General features: G+C 33.5%; 2 protein-coding genes across 2 annotated transcripts; both read left to right on the top strand.

Moving 5' to 3' along the window:
- Nucleotides 1-3,981: 3,981 nt before the first annotated feature.
- Nucleotides 3,982-5,547, top strand: Ing5 (inhibitor of growth protein 5). The gene is made up of 2 exons (XM_088202644.1): nucleotides 3,982-4,329; nucleotides 4,591-5,547. Exons 1-2 carry the CDS (start codon nucleotides 4,084-4,086, stop codon nucleotides 5,179-5,181), a joined length of 837 nt encoding a protein of 278 aa, XP_088058770.1. The 5' UTR covers nucleotides 3,982-4,083; the 3' UTR covers nucleotides 5,182-5,547.
- Nucleotides 5,548-10,306: 4,759 nt separating this feature from the next.
- LOC148226852 (low density lipoprotein receptor adapter protein 1-like) lies at nucleotides 10,307-20,226 on the top strand. Its single transcript, XM_088201513.1, has 6 exons — nucleotides 10,307-11,464; nucleotides 16,879-17,058; nucleotides 19,334-19,436; nucleotides 19,508-19,670; nucleotides 19,727-19,861; nucleotides 19,927-20,226. The coding sequence occupies exons 1-6, from the start codon at nucleotides 11,419-11,421 to the stop codon at nucleotides 20,005-20,007; spliced, it is 708 nt and encodes a 235-aa protein (XP_088057639.1). The 5' UTR covers nucleotides 10,307-11,418; the 3' UTR covers nucleotides 20,008-20,226.
- The last annotated feature ends 1,364 nt before the right edge of the window (nucleotides 20,227-21,590 follow it).

Below are 21,590 nucleotides of genomic sequence, written 5' to 3'. Positions count from 1 at the left end.
TCTAAATCAGTGAAGAGTTGAAAATATAAAAATATTTTATTTAAATTTGTGAAGTTTGGCAAAATATTTTTTTATATTGTCATCACCAACATATACCCCCATTCGCGAGCCGTTTACGTACTAAGCTACTAGCAATAGTTGCGCCTTAGCGAGCGCAATGTCCGTCGAGCACATCTTGGAATACATTGAAAAAGAGTTGGAGTTTCGTATCAACATCATCGATGTTGATGTGCAACGTCTCAACGTTTTAGCCAAATCAAGGTACATACATATATAAAAATTATTTTAGCGAACGATGAGATACTAGTATTTTTTATAATGTTTAATTAAAGTAGAGTTAAAGTAATATTAAATCGAGTTCTAGAAGTGTCGATCTAGACCGATGACATCATCGGAGTTTCCCTACGCATGTGTGTTGCGTACACATCGAAACCAGAACCAGTTCCGAGCCGATCGTGGCGTTATGGGTGACGTGGCGAAACGTGAGAACGGCGCAAAGGGATTTGTTAAAATAAAACACAAAGGTATTTCAGCTACTAAATCATCCATTGCAGTCGGGTTATTGAGTGTGACATTTTTTTGGTTAGTTTTATGTCTCTAGAATTATTTGGTTGATTTATTTTATATTCGCTGATATCGAGTGTTCGAGTATTGCCACGCTTTACACGCTCTCTTTTTACTCTCAGGAATACGGAGTCAGGATTATAGTACGTTAATCGCTTTGCGGGTTTCTGGTATCTGGCCCACCTGCGACGTTGCCATTTGATACAAAGTTTGCAGCTACTCTCTAGTGTCTAGTGTCCACGACTTTTGCTCGTATATTTCGCTAGTCTTATATAAATGTGTTTTAGTTATTTTTTTAATACATATGCTTTTTAACAGAGACATCATTTAGAAGAAGGGGACGATGACAAATGGTTGCTTTATACCCCCCTAGAATCTGGTCAGAAAAATGTATGTTATTTAATGAAATGCTAAAAATCCTAATAAAACTGACTGGCCAACTTTTGCCCCCCTCCCGCCTTTGAAAAAAGCTAAAGTGTCGTCCCTGATTTTCAAATATTTTACCACAGAAAAAAATATATTTAAAAACAGGCATACTAAAATAAGGTTTTTAGTGTCAAATCTTAATAATATTTAAGCAAATATTTCTCTATTTAATGTACTTTTCATATATATGTATATATATACAGGCTTGACCATAATAATGAGGCACCCCAATAAATGTGTTATATCTTAAAAAATCGGAAAATATAAATATAAAAACCCACTAAGGTTGTTTAAAATGTTTATTTTAAGCTTATTTTTAATATTTAGTATGCTCACTCTTAGCTATAATTACAGCTGCAACTTTTTTTGGATTATTACTAACTAATGACTTGTGGGTGGACAGAGACTATTTTCTCCATTTCATCTGCAATTTTTCTCGCAGCTTAATTTTGGTTTGCAGTTGTGTTGGGCAACCTTTTCTTTTAAATTTGCCTATAAATGCTCTATAGAATTAAGGTCTGGTAACTGTGTAGGCTATCCTAAAAGCGTCAAATCCATTGACGTAAACTAACCCTTGCTTTTTAGCGAAGTATGGCATGAAGCGTTTTCTTGCTGGAATCATATGTTAGTGTAGTCTATTTTTGGAAATATTTTCCAGTAGGAATCCATTAAAGTGGATTCCAACATTGAAATATAAATGTCACCATTCATACTACCCTCGCAAGTGCACAGATTTCGTACCCCTGCTGCTGCCATGCAACCACAGACTATAACGCTTCCGCCACATATTTGACTTTGGGTACTACGTAATCAGTTATATATTCTTCTCTGATTCTTCGACGCATGTGTACTACACCAGGGGTCGCAAAAACGTATGATTATTTAAGAAATATAGCATTTTTTTTTTTTTAAATACTTAAAACAGTTTTAGTTTAAAATTTCCTTTAATTTAAATTCATCAGACCAAATGACTATCGCCTAATCTTCAGATGTCCAATCTTAGTGTTTTCGGGCCCACTATAACCTTCGAGTTTTATTTATTTCTGAAAGCCACACTTTACAATCTTTGAGTTCCACATTGTTGAGCTTTTTTTTCACCGTCGGCAAAAAAACGAATAGCCCTCCGATTGCAGAGACTTCAGCAGTCAGGTTTGAAGATGTTTTTTAACGATTTTTAAAGGACTCGCGAACTAACATTCCATCTTCCTGGGTCATCATTTTCTTCCAGTTCTTGGCTTTGATTTGTAAGTGATGTGTTTACTATTTTCCGATATATTCAATCAATATTCTGCAATATAAAAATGCAATAAAATTATATCCGCTCTTTTAGCTTCTCTTAATTCGCGTTTTTTTGACATTTTTTTAAAGTTTATATATTACTCAAATTTTTATTTATTTTTATTAAATACAGACCGAAATCCCGCAACTGCACATAACGGTCATTTAAGCGAGATTGAGCAATTTGACCTGCAATCTTTTTTTAAAACTTGAGTGAGTAATTAAAAACGACAAATTTCTTTGTATTTTTCTCAGAATTACGGTTTAAACTACATGTTTAAATATTTCCGTCATACTATGCACTTGTAAAGAGTTACACAACATTTTTAGGGGTGTCCCATTATTATGACTAAGGCTGTATATCAACGGATTTATTTCTGTAGTTTGCCAAAACAAAACAAAAATGTTTAGTTTTATTCATTCCAAAACAAGCGTGTAACTCTTGCAACTCGCTTGTAAATAAATGTGCGTGAATTTGTCCCGAGTTTATAACAATGTTAAAAGGAAACGGAAATTGGTAATAAATAATTTAAAAAAAAATGATAAATTATATATTAGTAAATTTCGCCTAATATATCATGAAAATATGTTTTTTATCAAATGATAATGTGTGACAATTTCAATTTGTACCATATTGTGCTGACATTTTTTTTATCACTTATTTGAATGTGTATTGTAAGCTTGCGGCGGTCATTGTTGCTGAAAAGATTTTTATTGAAATAAATGTAATATGCATATTACTTTAATTAGATTTATTTATATATACAACTAATAATTTTTCAATCATAAACTGTAATTAAGGTTTAAACAGAATCGCGCACTTGTGAATAAAAATTTGCTAGAGACCCGTCGTGTTATTGACTCGGAAATAAATTATTTGACTCGCATAAAAAGGGTTATTAAAAAAAATCATCTTATACTGTCGATCATCCGTTTAATTGGACATTTCGCCAGTCAGTTATTTTTCTGGATCACCTTTTTATGTATTAAAAATATTTGTTTATTTAAAATCTAACCACCAAGACTTATAGCTAGTGCGGATGTTGGTTCTTAGGTGCTCCAACGTTTCGGGTTTGTCGGCGTGGGCAGACTTTTATCGTAACTTTACAAAAAAATCCAACGGCATTAAATCGCATGATCTTAGCGGCCGGTTGACTTCACCAAATTTGAGAATTTTTAACGCAAAACATCCAATGTTGGACACGACGTGTGGCAAGTCTTGGTGTAACGTTTAATAGTTTTAAAAAAAAGTAAGACCTAATGACGCCGTCTAAGTACAATGTGCAACAAATTTTCCTTGTCCCATATGCGGCAATTTTGCTTATTCTTCGCTGTACATGGTCTCTGGAATTCAGTCCTTGTGTTATCTAAATTTTAAACGGGTGTAGGTGCAAGTTCATAAGAAAGCCCAAAAGCTGCGAACGTCATAAATTTATTTCATAAATGTGTATTGCAAACTAATGTTTGACTTGACAGCTGTCTGATTTAGTGCTGCCAACATATAACACTCGAATTAAGTCATACAATAGATAGACGTTCACAACTGTTATTATTATTACAAATGCGCAGGAAATAATAAAGATGAAATAGTATGTAACGCTATTGTTTCAGCATCTTTGAAAATGCTTTATTGATAAGACAATGTAATTAAAATGCGATAAGTTTTAAATATGTATTCGATCCCTCTTGTATGATATCTGGTCAACGTGCCGCGCGTTGAGGCCAAACGGCGTCCCGATCGTAAAGCTGGGAGACGGCAATATGGCAACACAGGGCGGTTCACGATCGGTTTGAATACGACCGCCCGCGCCTAAAATGACGTCCGCGTTGTACTTGGAACACTATCTGGACAGTTTGCAGCATCTGCCCGTCGAGCTGCAACGCAACTTCAAGCTGATGCGCGACCTGGACGACCGGGCGCACACTCTTATGCGCAAGATCGACCAGATGGCGGCAGACCTGCTCGTCCACGTCGAGACCCTGGACGAAGACGCCCTCAAGGAGAAGATCGACGCCATCCAGGTGCTCTTCAACAAGGCCAAGGAGTACGGCGACGACAAGGTGATTTTTTCGTTCAATTCGAATCTTCGCATTTATGACATTACATTTGTATGTCAGTCGTATTTTGGTAATTTTAGCATTTCTTCACATCACAAATTTTTAATACTTTATTATTACAAATTGAAGTGCTTTAAATAATCTGTTTTAATATTTATATCATACTAATTCTTATATTAATCCAAATGATTAAAGCAGTCGAATAAATTTTATTCAAATAAAAAACAATGTCTGATATAATATAATAACAATTTTATTTTACAGGTCCAGCTCGCGATCCAAACGTACGAGTTGGTCGACAAGCATATCCGTCGCTTGGACTCGGATTTGGCTCGCTTCGAGGCCGAGATTCAAGATAAAGCGCTCAATTCGCGCGCCGCTCAGCAAGCGGCGAACGCCGAACAAGAGCCTCAAACGGCAGCCGGCAAGAAAGGACGCAAGAGGGCCAAAGCCGGAGACAAGACCGGAGATAAGGGTGCCACTAAAAAGAAACGTTCGGGAGCATCCAGCGAAGACGAAACTCCAGCGGCCGGAACGAGCGGACGACAAACTGCAACCAAGAAAAAACAGCGGAAAGGCCTCAGCTCTGGAGTCGGCGCCGTCAAGGACCAAGACGACAGCCCCGACTTGTCTTCCTCCGGTATGGCGCACCCTAGCGACGTGCTGGACATGCCGGTCGATCCCAACGAACCCACTTACTGCTTATGCCACCAGGTATCGTACGGGGAGATGATCGGATGCGATAACCCCGATTGCACGATAGAATGGTTCCACTTCGCCTGCGTCGGGCTCACCATCAAACCCAAAGGAAAGTGGTACTGTCCGAAATGCACACAGGATAGAAAGCGCAAGTGAAACCCTCGGATTCGTAAGCGTCGAGTCTAATTCAATTCTTATCGAGAGGTTAAACGCTTGCTATGTTTCCTGTGAGCGTTACCATCGTAGATGGGTTTAAAAAGTAATCATTTTCTGACATACTAATTCGATTTGAATTCTGTTGAATCTGACCGTGCTTTATTTCTAAGTGCAAAAAAGACTGATTCGAATAGTCGTGCGCTCGATGGAATAGTCGCTATGGCTGTGTCTTAATAATATGTATATTTTTAATGTTTTTATGTATTTATCAATCGGCACAGTTCATCTACAATATATTTTTGGATGCATCTGATCAAAAGTTTTTATTAACGGTAATTGTGTTCATTAAAATGTTAAATCTAATGGGATAATTTTTTTATTACAAAAAAATGATCAAACCTTTTTATGTATTGCTATTTACTGATACTATATTATATTTAGTGAAAATTATTTACATTATTGTTAATTTAACTTCAAAATCATGAATTCTAAAATTAAGTGATTTTATAATGTTTTTTTTTTAATTTAAATAATATATTTAAATAGAAAACCATAAGTTATTATTTTTGGGTGACCAAACAAAATCCTTACTCATTTTATTCATAATAACTTATGGATATATATTGTAACATCTAGATTTATCAAGTAATATTTATTTTACGTTTATATTTATATTTTTTTATATCATGACATTGGAAATTATTGAAAATTATCCAAATGTTTTGTATGTGTATAATATTATATATGTACATATAAACATATACATAGTTGAATATAATAAAATTATAAAATATAATTTGTGTATTATTTATGTTTTTATTTTTCATCAATGCTTTCAAGGATTCAATCAAAACTAGGACGATGTTTTTTTAATGTCATGACAATATATAACATGGTTATGGACGTCAGTTGGTTCATCAAGTTGAATCGCAAAACTTCTCAATTTCTTTATGGGAAATATGAATATTGATGGCCATATCGTTAATTCTTCTCTGATACAGCCTTTATTTTTGTAAGCGGCTTGAGAACCCAAATCTTCCAGAGCGACATCTAGGAGGCGAGTCTTTATTAACAACATTCAATAGAGAATGGTTTATTCGTTTTAGATATTTCATTTTCAGTCATAGTAGATACCTCCGAAAACATATTTTTGGAAGGCGTACAAGTATTTTTTTGTATAGTTGAAAATCAGGCGAATAATTAAGCTTTTTCTATGGGAGAGGGGGGGGGGGAAGTTGTCAGTTGTCGTTTTCTCAAATGATTCAATTTCATTAAATGACATGCATTTTTATGCTTAGAATCTACGTTAAAAGCAATAAAATCGTACCGTCGTAGCAAAAACGCTCGGTTATCTAGCGTTTATATTAACAATAAGTAGGAATCGATTGAAGGAAGCATATCTAAACCGAATTTTGACCAATAGGAGAGCCAAAAAATAATTATCCCTTCTCAGAAGTCAAAAATCCACGTCAAAAGCAATAAAATCTTGCCGTCGCAGTGGACACACTCGTTACCGAGCGTTCCTAATGCGACGGCGCCGATACGATTTTATTGCTTTTGACGTGAATTTTTAACTTCTGAGAAGGGATGACTGTTTTTACGCCCTCCTCTTGACCAAAATTCGGTTTGAATACATTTTGACCAATACTCTTATATCAAGTCCGTAAAAATATCACATTTTTAAAACATAATGTAATATCGAAGTGCAGACAAACTATGGAGCAATATGCGAGATGGGACGTCTGCCTGTGCTTCTTCTTCTGCTTATTTTCCCCTGAGAATTGAATTAGTTTAACTTGTATTTTGGTCTCGATCTAATGAAAGTTCTAAAACGATAATTGGTTTTAGAACTTTAATTAGGTTAGGTTTGGGTTTGAACAGTAAATGGACGTTTCGAAATTGTCAAATTGAGTTTCATAGACATTTTAGAGTAGCATATAATTTCACTAGCGCCTATGAGTTAAATTATTTTTTCGCCCGTAGAAATATATATATATATATATATATATATATATATATATATATATATATATCTACTAGTGGAAAAGTATTTGAACTCACTAGTGAAATTTTAACTTCACTGAAAAATATACATCGCATATATATAAATAATGACGAGAATGTAAATGTATATTTTACTAGCACCCGTAGATAAATTATATTTTTGCTATTACAATATATCTACCGGTGAATATGTATTCCGATGTGATTTCACTGAATTACGTATTTAAAAAAAATATTTTCGGGATAGATTCGAGACTGTCTTTTTAGATTTCTTTTTAGGAATAACTCGAAAATTTCTGGTTTTGAACCAGAGATGTCATTTCAGATTTTTCCAAGAGGAGGTGAGGTAAAAGTTGGCCAGTCAGAGGTCGTTTTTTGATATTTAGATTTCATCATGATTTATTATTAAATGACATTAATATATTTTTGTTAAATTCGAGAGGAGCAATTTTTTCTACTGCCCCCCAAATGATATGCCTGGGCGAAGGACTAAACTTCTTATTTCGCTTAATCACTTTTGACTCGGAACAAATGAGAGTCCAACCAAACTCGCATCGAGTGGAGCTACGCTGGGTATCGACCGAAACGACCCGTAGAATACTGGGAATGTGGCGTAGCTAGGGCATTTGGTGCCCAGGGACGAACTATCCAAATGCCCCTTACCCCTTATTTTATATATGTTTAACAATTTTAAAATACATATTTAAAATGGTAATATTTTCTTTTTAAAATGGGCAATATAATATATGGTTTTCTTAATTCGTTACAGTGGACTGTAAAAATGAAATAAATATAACATTTTAGATTTTTAAATATATTATTATATAAAAATCAACTTACGAAAAGATGTAGAGGTAACTTTATTATTTCTTTCTTTTATTATAGCAAACTTGTCAATTACGGGATTTTAAATATGAAAAATACAAAGTGTGATTTAATATGCGAATTAAACTTAAATTATGTTTTAAAAATTTCATATATTGTTTTGGCGCCTTCCTAGTCTGGCGCCCGGGGACTTATGCCCCCTTAATATACCTAGCTATGCGCTTAGACAAAGAAAGCAGCCGTTTTCTACTTCACGTCAGACCAGATCCAGTTTAAAAGTTAATGGAATCCAAGAGTTCAACCAGATACTTTAGGCGACTTAGATTCTACATGTCGCAAGAATTCGAAAATATGCGCGTATATATAGTAACAATTAAACTGTTAATAATCAGCGAATACTCCAAATATATGCAAAAGTACAACCCTACATTTTTAAATGTATCCTAATTAGCGCTCGCGTTTAAAGTACCAAATACGGCGAGTACTTTTAGCTATTCAACGTTTGGATTTTTGTTGATCTGCTGTTTCATTTTTTTAAATTTATTATTTTTTATCATTATTTAAAAATTATTTTGCTATTGTAAATTGGTACATGCACAAAATTGTGAGCGTTAAGAGCGCTGTCAAATGCGAGCAAAAATAAAATAAGAGCAAGCGGTCGCGCATGCGCCATTTTCAAAAATGCTTAATTAGTGCTATGTTAGTATTCATCTGTTTAATCGATCGACCCAGTTCTTTTATCGTTTTTTTTTATTTTGTCGTAAAATAAAATAACACGAACTATGCGTTTCAACGAGAAAGTTCAATAGAGGTCAAGATGAAACGCAATTTATTTAATAAGTGCGAATTAAGTCGCAATAATATAATTTCAAAGGTTAAGTTTAATTATTTGTGGCAAACGACGTCGTTCAAGATTCGGCTGCTGTGCGAAATTCTCGCCCTTGAACTTGTTTCTCTTCCTGTCGCGCGATTCGTCTCGCAGACCTATAGAGCGGCATAATAACCCGTCTGGCTTTTGCAGGTCCGTATCGACTTTTTTCTGATAATAGTTTTCATCGCACAAATTATATTTTTAACAGCAATTTGCGACAGTAAATCTTAAGAGCAAAATATATAATTAAATTTAAAATGTCATAAATCACAAGAACATTTTAACGAACTGTAGGCATTTTATAAATAATCCATATATTTTTTTAAGTCCACTCATAGCACTAAATATGTACTACTTTATTTAAAACAAAGCCTTGATTAACAATGGTTTTATGAAATGCATCGAATTCAAACGTACGATAAGATGCACTCGTTCATTATTGATGTTTAATGGCGAGCTTCCTAATTATCTGCTACTCATCGCACCACTGCGGATCTGGGCGCAGACATAACCATAATAATGAAAAAGTAGGGAGCGCAGCATCAAAACTGTATCCATAATTAGCAGGTTGCTCGCAGGAGTGGTAGACGCAGGGGCAGAGCTGGTGAGAGGCCTCCGGCTACCGGTCGACCTCCTTGTGTTTCTTTTCTAAGAAAACGACGACGACAGTCGCCATTTATCGCGACCATTTCTTTATTCTTCATAATTTGCACAGTGACATTTTAAGCACTGAAATAAAACAAAATGGCGTAGTTTGCCATATTTAAGGCGTACTTACATGGATATGTTGTTTTATTATTATTTCGTTGACAGCATCTGATTGTGAGAGAAAAAGCTCGGCACACGCGCACCTTCTATCAGATTGCATCAGCTCAGTCATGATTTAACCTTTTACGCTCCGGTCAAGTATTACACCTGGAGTATATATTTTAACAATAAAAACATATTTTAGATTAATAAAACATCTGAATGCGAGAATCTTGATAATTAAAATAAAATTGAGCTAAGCAGTGCATAATTACATCTATTGATTGTACGCTGTAATAATACTTTTTTTAATTTATAAATTTACCTAGTAGTTGTTGATTGTGTTTACATGGTTGTAACACTTTTCATGTTGAAATTTAATATTTAAATTCAACGAATATATCTGAAATTGCTCTCTGATTTTTTCCATTCTATAATTGAAGTTTTCTCGAAAAAAAATCAGATGCTATTACAATAAAAATATTCTAAATATTGGATTATAATATTTAAATAAATTTAATACTAATTCAAGCATATTTTTAGATTCATATTATTTTGATTTTCTCTGTAAAATATGTTTTATTTAGTTATTATAACTAGAATTTTTTTGATCATTTCTTTCTATTGCTGTCTTGGTGTGTAACAAATAAAATTAATATGCCTCCTATTTTTAGCGTAGTGTTAAAAATGTGGCGGCCAACATGTGTCACACAGACAGAAAAAATATTATGAAATTTTAAGATAGGGGATATTGCAACAATGCAAATATTGATTACGCCACAGAGAGCCTGCGCTACAGAGCTTACGCCCAATTGTGTCCCAATAAAAATCCATTTTTTTATTATATACTAAGTCATAGCTCGACCCAACTGTAAATGCAAAAACGAAACAGTTGACCAAAACTAACTGAATATAATTATTATAAGTAGTATTTCTCATATGTACTAGTACTTAGTCATATAGAATAACTGTATTAGCTGTTATAGTCATTATATATAATTCATTTTGGTGTGGTAGTTTTTCAAAATAAATTTGTAAATTACTTATGGATCCTGAAGGTAAAATAATTGAGGTGCATTAATATGTATTATGTTAATTAGTTATTCATATTGCTCGTTGAGTTAAACGTGTATGTATCAAATCGTCGCACGTGGCTTACTTAACAAAGCGAGAAATTTATCAATATTATCACTATTACACTTATCTCAGCTATGACATTCTTTGTGTGTCGTTTAAAGGTATATTTGTATAAGAGATTAAGCACACACTAAAAATATCGATTCGTTCTATAAACGGCACGTTTATAGACTTGGCAATTAAAAATAATTTTAAACTATGCCCTGACCACTAAGTAATTATTGAGTGATTGAGATTAATCGTTCGCTGAAAAAAGTACATATATAGTATATAAATCAATATTTTGTAAACTGCGCCATCAAATGTAATAATCCAAATGAATTCGGTTAGTTCTGGTATTTTTATATTATGTTGGTTGAATGTAAATGTAAATAAATAATAAAAATAGTACGTCGTCAGTGATATTAGTCTTTTGAATATTATGTAGTGATTGTGTCGAATGTATTGTCGAGCTTATTGAGCTCACTTCTCCTATCAGTGCAGTTTGGACGGCTTCGGCGAGCGGTCGCATTCTGTAGTTATAGAAAAATAGTTGACTATATTAAAGTTTAATAAAACTAAATATTAAAGGAGAGAATTTAAAACGTCAATCTTTTGACAAATTATATTATAATCGGTTAAAAGTAGTCGTTCTGTAAGAAGTAAATCTCGAAATGGCACTGCTTAAGAAAATTTGGAAGAACAGTTCAAAACACAAAAGTGAGTCGTTACTAATATATTATTTTTTATTAATTATTTAATTATATAAAATCATCGGAATCTGTATAGTATGTATTTTGTCGATTTCGCTTTGTTCAATATGGAAACGGCAAGTTACACATTACCAGTTGTAACCATAAGTTATTTTTCTTTTACATAGATACAAACTAGTACAAAGTTGTTCTCAACAGTTTCTACGTGATTATTCTCAAAAACGCAAATAATCGCGTATTTTTTTACAATGCTTCAATTCTCAGTTGATCCGTGACAATTTGATTGAATTCAATAATGAGATAAGTTAATGTTTTTTGCAAAAAAATCACGCTTGTTAGCAACAGCAAGAAAAATTGCATGGGATGATAAGTGACCAGACTGTCATTATCCTTTGTTGAGTAATGTCAAAGATATCTTTTATATACTATATATCATATAAATATATAAATTAATATTTATAAGTATATATTCAATTTTAAAATTGGATAGACAATAATTTAAGTTAAATTTAATTATTATTAATATTAATATAAATTAATGTTTTAATGACACAAAAAAATATTTAAGAACAATTAAATGCATTTTCGTGTTTAATCTATATTTTATTTTATTTATTTTGCTAATGTCTGGTTGTAATAATAAAATAACTTTTCAGATCAAAACAAGTAAAATTTCTTATCTGCGTCTATTATAAGCTATCTCTATTATTGCACATTTCAAAAATTATTCGCTACGCAGCCAAATAAACTTCATTGTTATTACTAATTAAAAATATATTTTTTTTAAATTCAGAATTTTCCAATGTACAAAAAAATTTCACTGCGCGGCTGAATGAGCGTTAAATATTTTTTCATTTAAAATGTCTGTTTTTACAAAATAAATTAAGTGAGCTATTAAACATACAATTTTCTGTGTGACTTGAAGAATTTAGACATATTTCTTAAGTGAAATGTTATTAAATGGTATATGGCTTTGTTATGAGGAATGCCTTTCACTTTGACGAACCGTCAGTTATTCGCATCCTCTATGACCCCTTAGTTAGAATCGGGATCTATAATTTGGAATTCCCGAATAGACAAATATTCTCTTTTTGTGGAAAAAATCAATTCAAAAGGTTTTTAAGATACCTTTACAAAAGGACGTTTGGTTGTTATCTGTTCTTATATCCCAGCGCCTTTCTTTTAGAAGCGTTGGGATACGATTCGCTGAGTTCTCATAGAAAGTCGCTAAGCATTTCTTCAAGTTACTGAAAGGTGTTGTTGACAATCAAACTATTCTCGAGGAATTCCAGTTTTGGGTTCCGGAACCTCTTCGAGAATCACGATCGCGTCCTCTTTTGACGGCCGTTGGGGCTATCCGGCTCCTTAATACGCTGACATTACACATTGACATGTTTAATGTTAGCTATGAGGAGCTGGTTCAGTTCGTATCATTTAATTTTGATATTTTATGATTTTTTGTTTTGTTTCATTACTTTATTCTAATTATGTATATTCACATTTTTTGTGTATTAGATAATACAATTATTGTTTTCGATCGTCGTGACGCATTGGGGTAACCTGTTAGGTCACGATGGTCTTAATTTAATTTAATTTAAATAAATAAATAAATAAATAAATAAATATGCTAGTTTGTAGCATCCTCGAATATAGCTCTATTTTCTGGAATCCTAGAGAAGAGAATTCAAAAAAAAATTATAAGATACTTTTACAACAGGGAGTACGGATTGTGTCCATACTTATATACTAGTGCAATTCATTACATTTTATGCGTAGCGTCTACTCGACGAAGCACTGTTTGAAGTTGCATATGGTGCAGTGTCGATAATTCGTCAATACTCAAAGCTTTAGAGTGCCCTAGAGAGTCGCGATCGCGTCCCTAATTCTAGCCCGTTAGCGATTGTGAACGCTCCTTGCACTACACTCTCTGGAAGTTGTCCGAACCGAAGTTCAACTGAAGTCGGCTAAGGTCGCCGACTTCCGAGCAGCGGCAACACTGCCACAAATTTCATATGCCGTCCGGACGGCGGGCGTGAATGACATCCGCACGGCGGCTGCTGTTACGTACAGCTGGCATATTTGCGCGCGATTGAAAAATGTGCCAAATAATCGCAATTTTTAAATTGTCATATTAAAATTACACTACTGATAATTATAAAAGTTTGTGTGGGCACCCACCAATACAATATCAGTGAAATCTTTTCGGTCGTAAATATTCAATTTACTCAAAATCTTTGTCGGCTTTTGTAAAATGCCATAAGGCATAAAAATGATACTTCAGAATACGAACACCACATCTGTGACTGTCCTAAAATTTGTCGTCATCGATTCTAAATAAGAATTCGTTATGATGTGACATTTATATAAACCGATCTAGGAAAATACATAAGGATATTCGAAACGATTTTTTTTAACAAAATCAAGTACCACTAATTATTTTTTAATTATTTAATTTTATATGAAAAAAATATAATAACGATATCTGTTAGAAGAATATACTATCAAAAATATAATTAATCTCTTTTGGTGCCCTAAAATATTCAAAGATCTCAGTGAGAGTCTGTTGAAGTCCCCGATAAGCACGTGGCATTATAACTTGACCACATGACCACGTGCGTGTTAACCATAGGGCGCCTACACGCATATTGAAATTGAACCGAGCTACTCGTTCTATCTCAGTTTGCGAAAAACCATACCATTATCTCTCTCACTCTCATCACTTAACACGCGAAGGAGCGAAAGGGGAAGTATCTCACAGCTCCGACTTCGATCCCTTTGACTCCGGTCATTTTGCCGACAATGTTCGGAACGATTGTTCCGGTAGCCTCGGACAACTTCCGAGAGATTTTAAAGCGGGCAGAACCAAACTCGACTGAAGTAACCCACTATATTCTCCGTCCTTAGCGAACCTTGGCCAACTTCCAGAGAGTGTAGTGCAGGCATAAAGCTTTCGGTAATAGCTATGAGCTGGAATTGTTTTGTGAGATAGTGCTCATCTATTTTAGGTGTGCTCCATATTTGTTTTTAAATATTTTATGATCAAATTATTGTTTAATAATATGGATATCAAGACGCATTGGAGAAATCTGTCAAGTCATGATGATTAGTTTGTAATTGAAAATAAAAATAAATACCTAAATATTATATTACAGTTCATGTAAAAACTTTCCTCTCCTTTGCACCGGATTTGATGGATCTGATTGGATATGTGGGAAGTGATTCTTAAAAGGGCATACGCAATAATTATGAAAGCTTTATCAGAATCCAAAGTAGCGTTTCTCAAACTTTTGAATTATAAAAAAATACTACAGCTTTTTTGTTGATATCCGAACTGGGCCAGGTTTGGCCATCGCTGTTCAAGAATTCGTTACACCTTGCGATTGCATCAGCAATTCAGCATCAGCCTTGTCTTATGTGAAGAGCCTTCTCGTTGCATCAGCCGATAGGTGTTTAGCCTCTCCCTTCCATCGCCAATTATCTGAAAAATGAGTAAAAAGCGCGAAGGACAAAACTTCTCACTAGGGTATGATTTTGAGCGCTGAAAACGGGACTGGTTTTGTGGCCAATTAGCGACTGTAATAGTGTCGCTCGGCAAAAGCTTCTCAAACTGTTCTAACGTGACAAGTTTATATAAGAATTTATTTATTAAAAAAAATGTCAATGGTTTTATGGCAGTGTGTAATTAAGAAATTGAATGCTTATGTTTTAATGAAAGGTTTATAGATTGCAGGTATGTAGAAAGTGCCTGCGATTTATGAAACTGGTCTTTCTTATGCACCGAGTGCATAATAGAAGATTGTAATTTGCCATGTAAATAGATCAGAGTTAGACTGGGTGTGAGCAGCGTTAGTAATTTTTTAAGTTACTCAATATATTATAAGTAAATTTATTCAGCAATTATTTTTAAGTTTATAGATAAATGTAAAACATATGTTGATAATATATTTATATATTAAAAACTTACTGACTTATTTTATAAAATACAACAATGTTATTCTCATGTCTATTTATTTGAAATATATACAATGATATATAATAATTTTGAGTTACATCATCTTATGATCTGTATTGTTTCACTATGCTTGATCTATTAAAAGTTAAAATTTTCCACTAGTGACAAGGCAAAACCAGAAACACTACCGCTTATTAAAGCAGTTAAGACTAGTAGTTATAATTGATCTCGCGGTTACTGCGAGTGGTTTTAATAGTTAGAGATGTTGCGTTTAAAAGAAGCCTTTTATTGCGCTTTTTGGTTACCGATTAATTTCGCAACAATTTGCATTCCGTTCGGATCGATTATAATTTGCTACTGTCGATTTGTGAGCGATTGCCGATCTACGCAATTTTACCTAAAATCAGGTCAATCGATTTTATTGGCGGCTATTTGCTGGTTTAATTTTTAGCTCTTTGTGGTACAAAGTCGTTTAATAAACGTCAATTAAATTATGAGTTTGTATTTTATGTATATAATAAATACATAAAGCGAAAAAATATAATAGCCTCAATACTCATGTATGATATTATATATAAAAAATATTATAGATACATAAGTATTTGCGCTATTATGACCACTAGATTTTAATAAGTCTATATATTAATGTATATATATTATCAATATACACATATATGTATATTTTATTTTATTTTTACTGTTTATTTCTGAAGGACATTTAATCATTTTTGTGAAGAAACCGTTATATCATTAAAACAATTATATTTATGACTTTTCTTTAAAAGTAATATACAAATTATTTAATAATAATATTTAAAAACGTACGAAACACGACGCCTTATATGCTGTGTCTTATTAACGATTCAAATTTAAGAAGATCTTTCAGTTTAAATATTGATATATAATATATATATTGTATATTATTTTATTGACTGATCTGTCGAATATTTTGTAGCATTGTAATTATTTTATTTTATAATGATCTAATGGTAACAATTAAATTTATAAATCATTTTTATTAAAAAGCAAATACTATATATTGTTAATTTCTTCGTTAACTTTACAACATATTTGATAAGAAATGGGTATTTTATCAATAAAATAATACAGACAAGCATTTTATATTAAAATAAATTTAAATGTTCTATAAAACATCTTCAATGACCTATTGACACTCATATCGAACGTCAGTTATATCTAGTTTGACTAATTATTAAAAAAAACTCTTATCATAATTACTGTCATCAATCATCTATCATTCCACACAACAATAGTTTATAAACATTGTGAATCCAAACAAACACAACAACCATTTAATAACGGCGGTACCAGACAGTGCCTGGTATTTTATAAAAATTCTTCTCGTATCTTCAACTTTTTAGGTCAAAGACAGGAATTAATAGCAAGCATACTTATCTATCGTGTGTGCAAAGATCGCTTTAATGACGTGATTTATTTAATATTTCCAGAATTATGCGAGGAGTGGACTGCAAACAAGGGTTTAGGATCCCAGCTGTCTTTGACTGCCACCACCGAAGTTACCGAGAGAAAGTTTAGATTGAAATATGTGGGCGTCGTTCCTGCCGAGAGAGCTTGTTCCGCGCCAGCTACAGCTGCAGCCATAGCCACTGCTGTGTCACAAGCAAAAGGTAAAATAGTCCTTTTAAGGATATAGTATTTTTCTAGAACTGTAAATATGTTACAGTAAAAAGATATTTTAAAATCATAAGCTAAGTAGCGGAAATTATGAGACTCTTCGGTGAATCCTATTAGATTGTTTATTAAGTTATAGTTACATTTATGACTCTGGACGATTATAGCATGACGTTTCTCGCAATGAAGGTGCACGTGGCGTAGGTGGTGATGGCCGTAGATGATGCTCTGGGCTTTTGTGTCTGCGTGTGACGAGTGTCAGGTGTGATATTTAAATCTGTCGATGAGGGCGCGTAGCTGGTTCCTCCGGATGGCTGCTGGTAGATCTTGTCTCTATGGTCGTCTGCGTCGCTAGCTCTGCTGTCTGGACCGTCTCATGTCTGGTGCCTCAGCCGTCTCGTATCTCGGACCGTCGGAGTCCAGGCTTATATCTTTTAGGGGGATGCACGCTCGACCTTTTAGTCAATCGCTGCAGTGGCTTCTTAGAATTCGAGAAATCGGATGTTGCGTTTTCGAAAGCCGGTTTTTTGCTTGGGTCCAGACTTTGCATTGTGGTGATTGATTGCGTCCGTTCCGTTTTGTCACAAAAGGGATTCTCTTAACGACCCGTGCTGTGTGTAGTCAAAAGAAATCACTCTTGTGCCATGATGTTTGTCTCATTGTTAATGAATGAACGTTTTTAGTCACGGTCATTAACAATGAGACAATCGTCCTTTTAAATGTGTCTATATGTGTGGTCACCACAGTGGATAAGAAAATATTTCACAGCTCAATTCGAGCATTGTCGTGCAAAAGAATTTAATCTTTTTGACGCAGAGATACAAGTCTATTTTTCTTGTTGACATTATAAAAGCGTACGTGCCAATTGCTTATTTGGATGGATTGGAATTGTTAACTGAACATACATTTCAAATGGACCTAAGCAAATAACATGCAGCCGATACAAATACAATGCCCGACTGATTGCATATTTAAGCGGATCAAAGATGCAGTTTTTAAATGGACATTCATTAAACGCACGTGTACAAAGGAAACAGTCGGTACCAAATCAAAGTCCAATGATCTTTGGAATGTATACTACCTACAAGTGTTTAAATTATAATTTATACGCAAAACGCCATTTTTATAAAACATAAGAGAGTAGGAACATTCCATCTTTTTCTAGGAGAGGGGGGAGATAGAAATTGTCTAGTCAGCTTTTTTAATATTTCGACTTCATTCAGATTCGTGGTATTTCATTAAATTAAATGTATTTTTCTGGGCAAATTTATGGGGAGGGGGAATGCATTATTTTAAAATCAGACCAGAGAAGCATGTTTAAGTGTACTGTGCACTAGGTGATTATACAAAGCACACATTTGCCTCGAGCTCCTCAATTAATGTGTGTATCGCAAGGCAAATCAAAAAGCAGATGGTTTATATATGCTGATTGAATCTGTAGTCCGCTTAACATATGATTTCTAAATCGGTTACCACTTCTATGCGATAAAGCATGTTATCAATTTTAATTCTTGGGACTTTGCAGACAGAAATAGGCGCTGGAAAACTGGTTACAATATATTCAGTATTAATACATATACCGAGTGCTGGTGGAAAAGCTGGCGGAGAAATGATGCCTTTGGGATGGTCCTCTGAGGTTTCTTCTTAATCGTATAGACTCGCAGGGTTGTCTCTAGTTGCAGGACTGTCTTTAGAGTGTCTTTTCGCAGGAGCATCGTCTCCCCGATTCATATCGTCGTCGACTGTCTGGTGTCTCTCGGAGTCGGACCTCTTGTACCGACAATTGGGGACGTCTTTATCGAATCACATCAATGCAGAGATTAGTCAATCAATCCATTCAGTCAAATTTACATTTCGAAGGTCAAATAACGCAAGTGTTGAATATCAATGGTATTTTTCTTTCTCCTAATTGCGTATTGTTTGCGCATCCATAATGCATAAAAGAGTATGGAATCTCTGTATTTACGAGGGTAGTAATGACGTGCTTTGACATCTTGTTTATGCATTCCTTAATATGCAAAAGAGTTGTTTATCCTCTGGACATTATAGTGTCAGTCTATTGTGTTACTTGACGTTGTCTTTGTTGCGGGTTACCCTTTGTTTAAATTACGCAATTATCTTTTGGTTAACTTTGAGTGTATGAAGACAGTGTGATTAATGTTTTAAGACTACTATTTAAATGTTTTAAGGGTTCTCCGTTTCAACACCACTTTTGACAAGTCTTCCATGCGTATTACCTTAATAACTTATTTACTAAAAACGCATTTACAGGAAAAAGAAAACTTCAAAGAGTCGATGTCACGGTGTCGCCGAAAGGAATCGTCGTAGAAGATGCAGTTACCTTCGAAAAGATATTGGACGTTTCGATATATCGGTACAATGTCAACTTACAATATGCATAATTTTAAAACATCAAACATAACACCAGTTTAATGCTAATTCCAGAATCTCTTATTGTTCGGCCGACGCAGCTCATAGTCAAATCTTTGCTTTCATAGCCTCGGACGCGAACGAACTGTTCGAATGTCACGCTTTCTTATGTCCGAAGAGGAAATTAGCTAAAGCAGCTACATTGGCGGCAGCTCAGAGCTTCAATACGGCATATCAGGTAGTTAAAAATATTATATATACCAATATCGACAACATTTTAATGTAAATATTCAGATATGGCAAGCGAATCAAGAGAAAAAGTCATACATAACAACAGAGAAGCCCAAGAAGAAAGAGGTGAACGTTAACAACAATCAATCGGCGTTGATAGACTTCTTCACGGACGAACAGCAAATTACTACTCAATGGGTATTTGAACATTCAACATAGATCAAATAAAGTAGAAATAACTAAACTGATTGTTATGTTAAAAGGTCTCTTTCGAAGAAGACAACGGATGGAACGCCTGGGAAGACGCTTCGGCTACTCATCTTTTAAACCCTGTAGTATATTAGGTTTTGCTGTTCTAAAGAACAAAGTATAACTACATACGTTAATGCTATGAGCTTCTCGCATGTTTAGATGGATTTGTGCCATTAGTTTGTATATGTTAAAGTTTTGCACTGAAAAATTGTTGTGATTTTATTATATGGATCTTGTATTTTGTAGAAAAGTGACATTAAAGTTTATAATCGATTATTTGATTTTGTTAAAAATACATAGATGAATCATTATTGATGATTTTAAATTAATATATCGATATATTTAGTGTTAACAAATATAATTATTTTATTTTAAACTATTATTTAATATATATTGTTTGTAAATATTATGAACATGTTTTACTAAACTTTACATGTTATGCGATAACATGTTTTTTTTATATAATTTAATGACGTATTGGCAATTTATATTATTTTTTAAGACCTACAAATATAAATATAATATAAATATTATGTATAATTTGACAAGATAACAATAAATATATATATAAATGATTATTTTGTATTTTACAGATAATTAGGTCATCAAGATAAAACACATTTGTTGTGTTTGCTAAATTTATAAATACATATATGTTTTTTTTCATGTATTGAAACATATGTATTAAATGTTAATACTTTATTATGAAAACACTTCATTCCAGCCCGCGCGCAAGTAAGGTAGAAGTTTTATATACGTTCGTTATAAATCCTTATCTGTATAATTAAATCAACAATGTGTTATAAATGCTTATCTATATTATTATACATACAGCTGTTGTCAATAAGAAAGATATTTCGTTTTATATATGTATAGTTTAATGGGTTTTAGTCGCAGTCATATATTTAATATACTTTTTAAATTGATTTAAGTATAGTATTTTTTCAGCAATATTGAAATTTTTACTATGATTTATTTAAAATTGATACCCAATTATTACAAATTTACATCTTTATACATTATTGTCACAATTCCTTGATAGCTTAATGTTATATAGTGAAATATTAATTTGAATACATCAATATATTTTCTAAATAAATTTTATAATCATATATTATTATTTAAAATACAGATTTATAAATGTTCATATCTCATTAAGTTAGGTATTAAATATTATATTAATAGCGGTGGCGTAGCTAGGGGAGAGGACCGCCCCGGGCGGCACTTTCTTGGGAGCGGTATTTTCGCGATGCAATTGTGGTTCTTAAATTGAATGCGCTAAATATATATATACACAAATTAGTAAGACTCGGTCGCCGTATGGATAAAAAAAATTTGGTCGGCCCGAAAATTCGATCAGTTTTTTAGGATCGGTAAAAGTCTAGGTAGCACCAGATGTTCCTTATTGCTTGTTCGAGTCGAGCGCGTGCTAAAATAAGTATGCAGCGTAGCTGGTGGTGGTGGGGTAAAAGGGTCTGCCCCGAAAAGTTTTGGTATATTGAAGACATGAATTGGGTCATAGATTCTTAGGAATGTCAAATATTGTATTAGATAATTGCATAGAGGAGGATGCGGCACAAGTCCTAGCTACGTCATTGATTACTAGCTGTTTTAAAATAATATGTGAAGTTGTGTGAATTAAATAGTATTATAAAAGTATTTTGACGAATTACGT

The sequence above is a fragment of the Plectrocnemia conspersa genome, unplaced genomic scaffold (genome assembly GCF_051122295.1).
Source record: "Plectrocnemia conspersa isolate PC_06_02 unplaced genomic scaffold, ASM5112229v1 ptg000013l, whole genome shotgun sequence".
NCBI lineage: Eukaryota > Metazoa > Arthropoda > Insecta > Trichoptera > Polycentropodidae > Plectrocnemia > Plectrocnemia conspersa.
Note: the sequence above shows the minus strand (reverse complement) of the source record. Positions and strands in the feature narration are given on the sequence as shown.

What these genes read in the sequence shown, in the direction of transcription:
- LOC148226852 (XM_088201513.1), top strand. Translation starts at nt 11,419, where the DNA reads ATGGCACTGCTTAAGAAAATTTGGAAGAACAGTTCAAAACACAAAA. An exon ending in TTGGACGTTTCGATATATCG is followed by an intron (nt 19,437 to 19,507) that starts GTACAATGTCAA and finishes TGCTAATTCCAG; the next exon opens with AATCTCTTATTGTTCGGCCG. An exon ending in GCTTCAATACGGCATATCAG is followed by an intron (nt 19,671 to 19,726) that starts GTAGTTAAAAAT and finishes GTAAATATTCAG; the next exon opens with ATATGGCAAGCGAATCAAGA.
- Ing5 (XM_088202644.1), top strand. Translation starts at nt 4,084, where the DNA reads ATGACGTCCGCGTTGTACTTGGAACACTATCTGGACAGTTTGCAGCAT. An exon ending in AGGAGTACGGCGACGACAAG is followed by an intron (nt 4,330 to 4,590) that starts GTGATTTTTTCG and finishes TTTATTTTACAG; the next exon opens with GTCCAGCTCGCGATCCAAAC.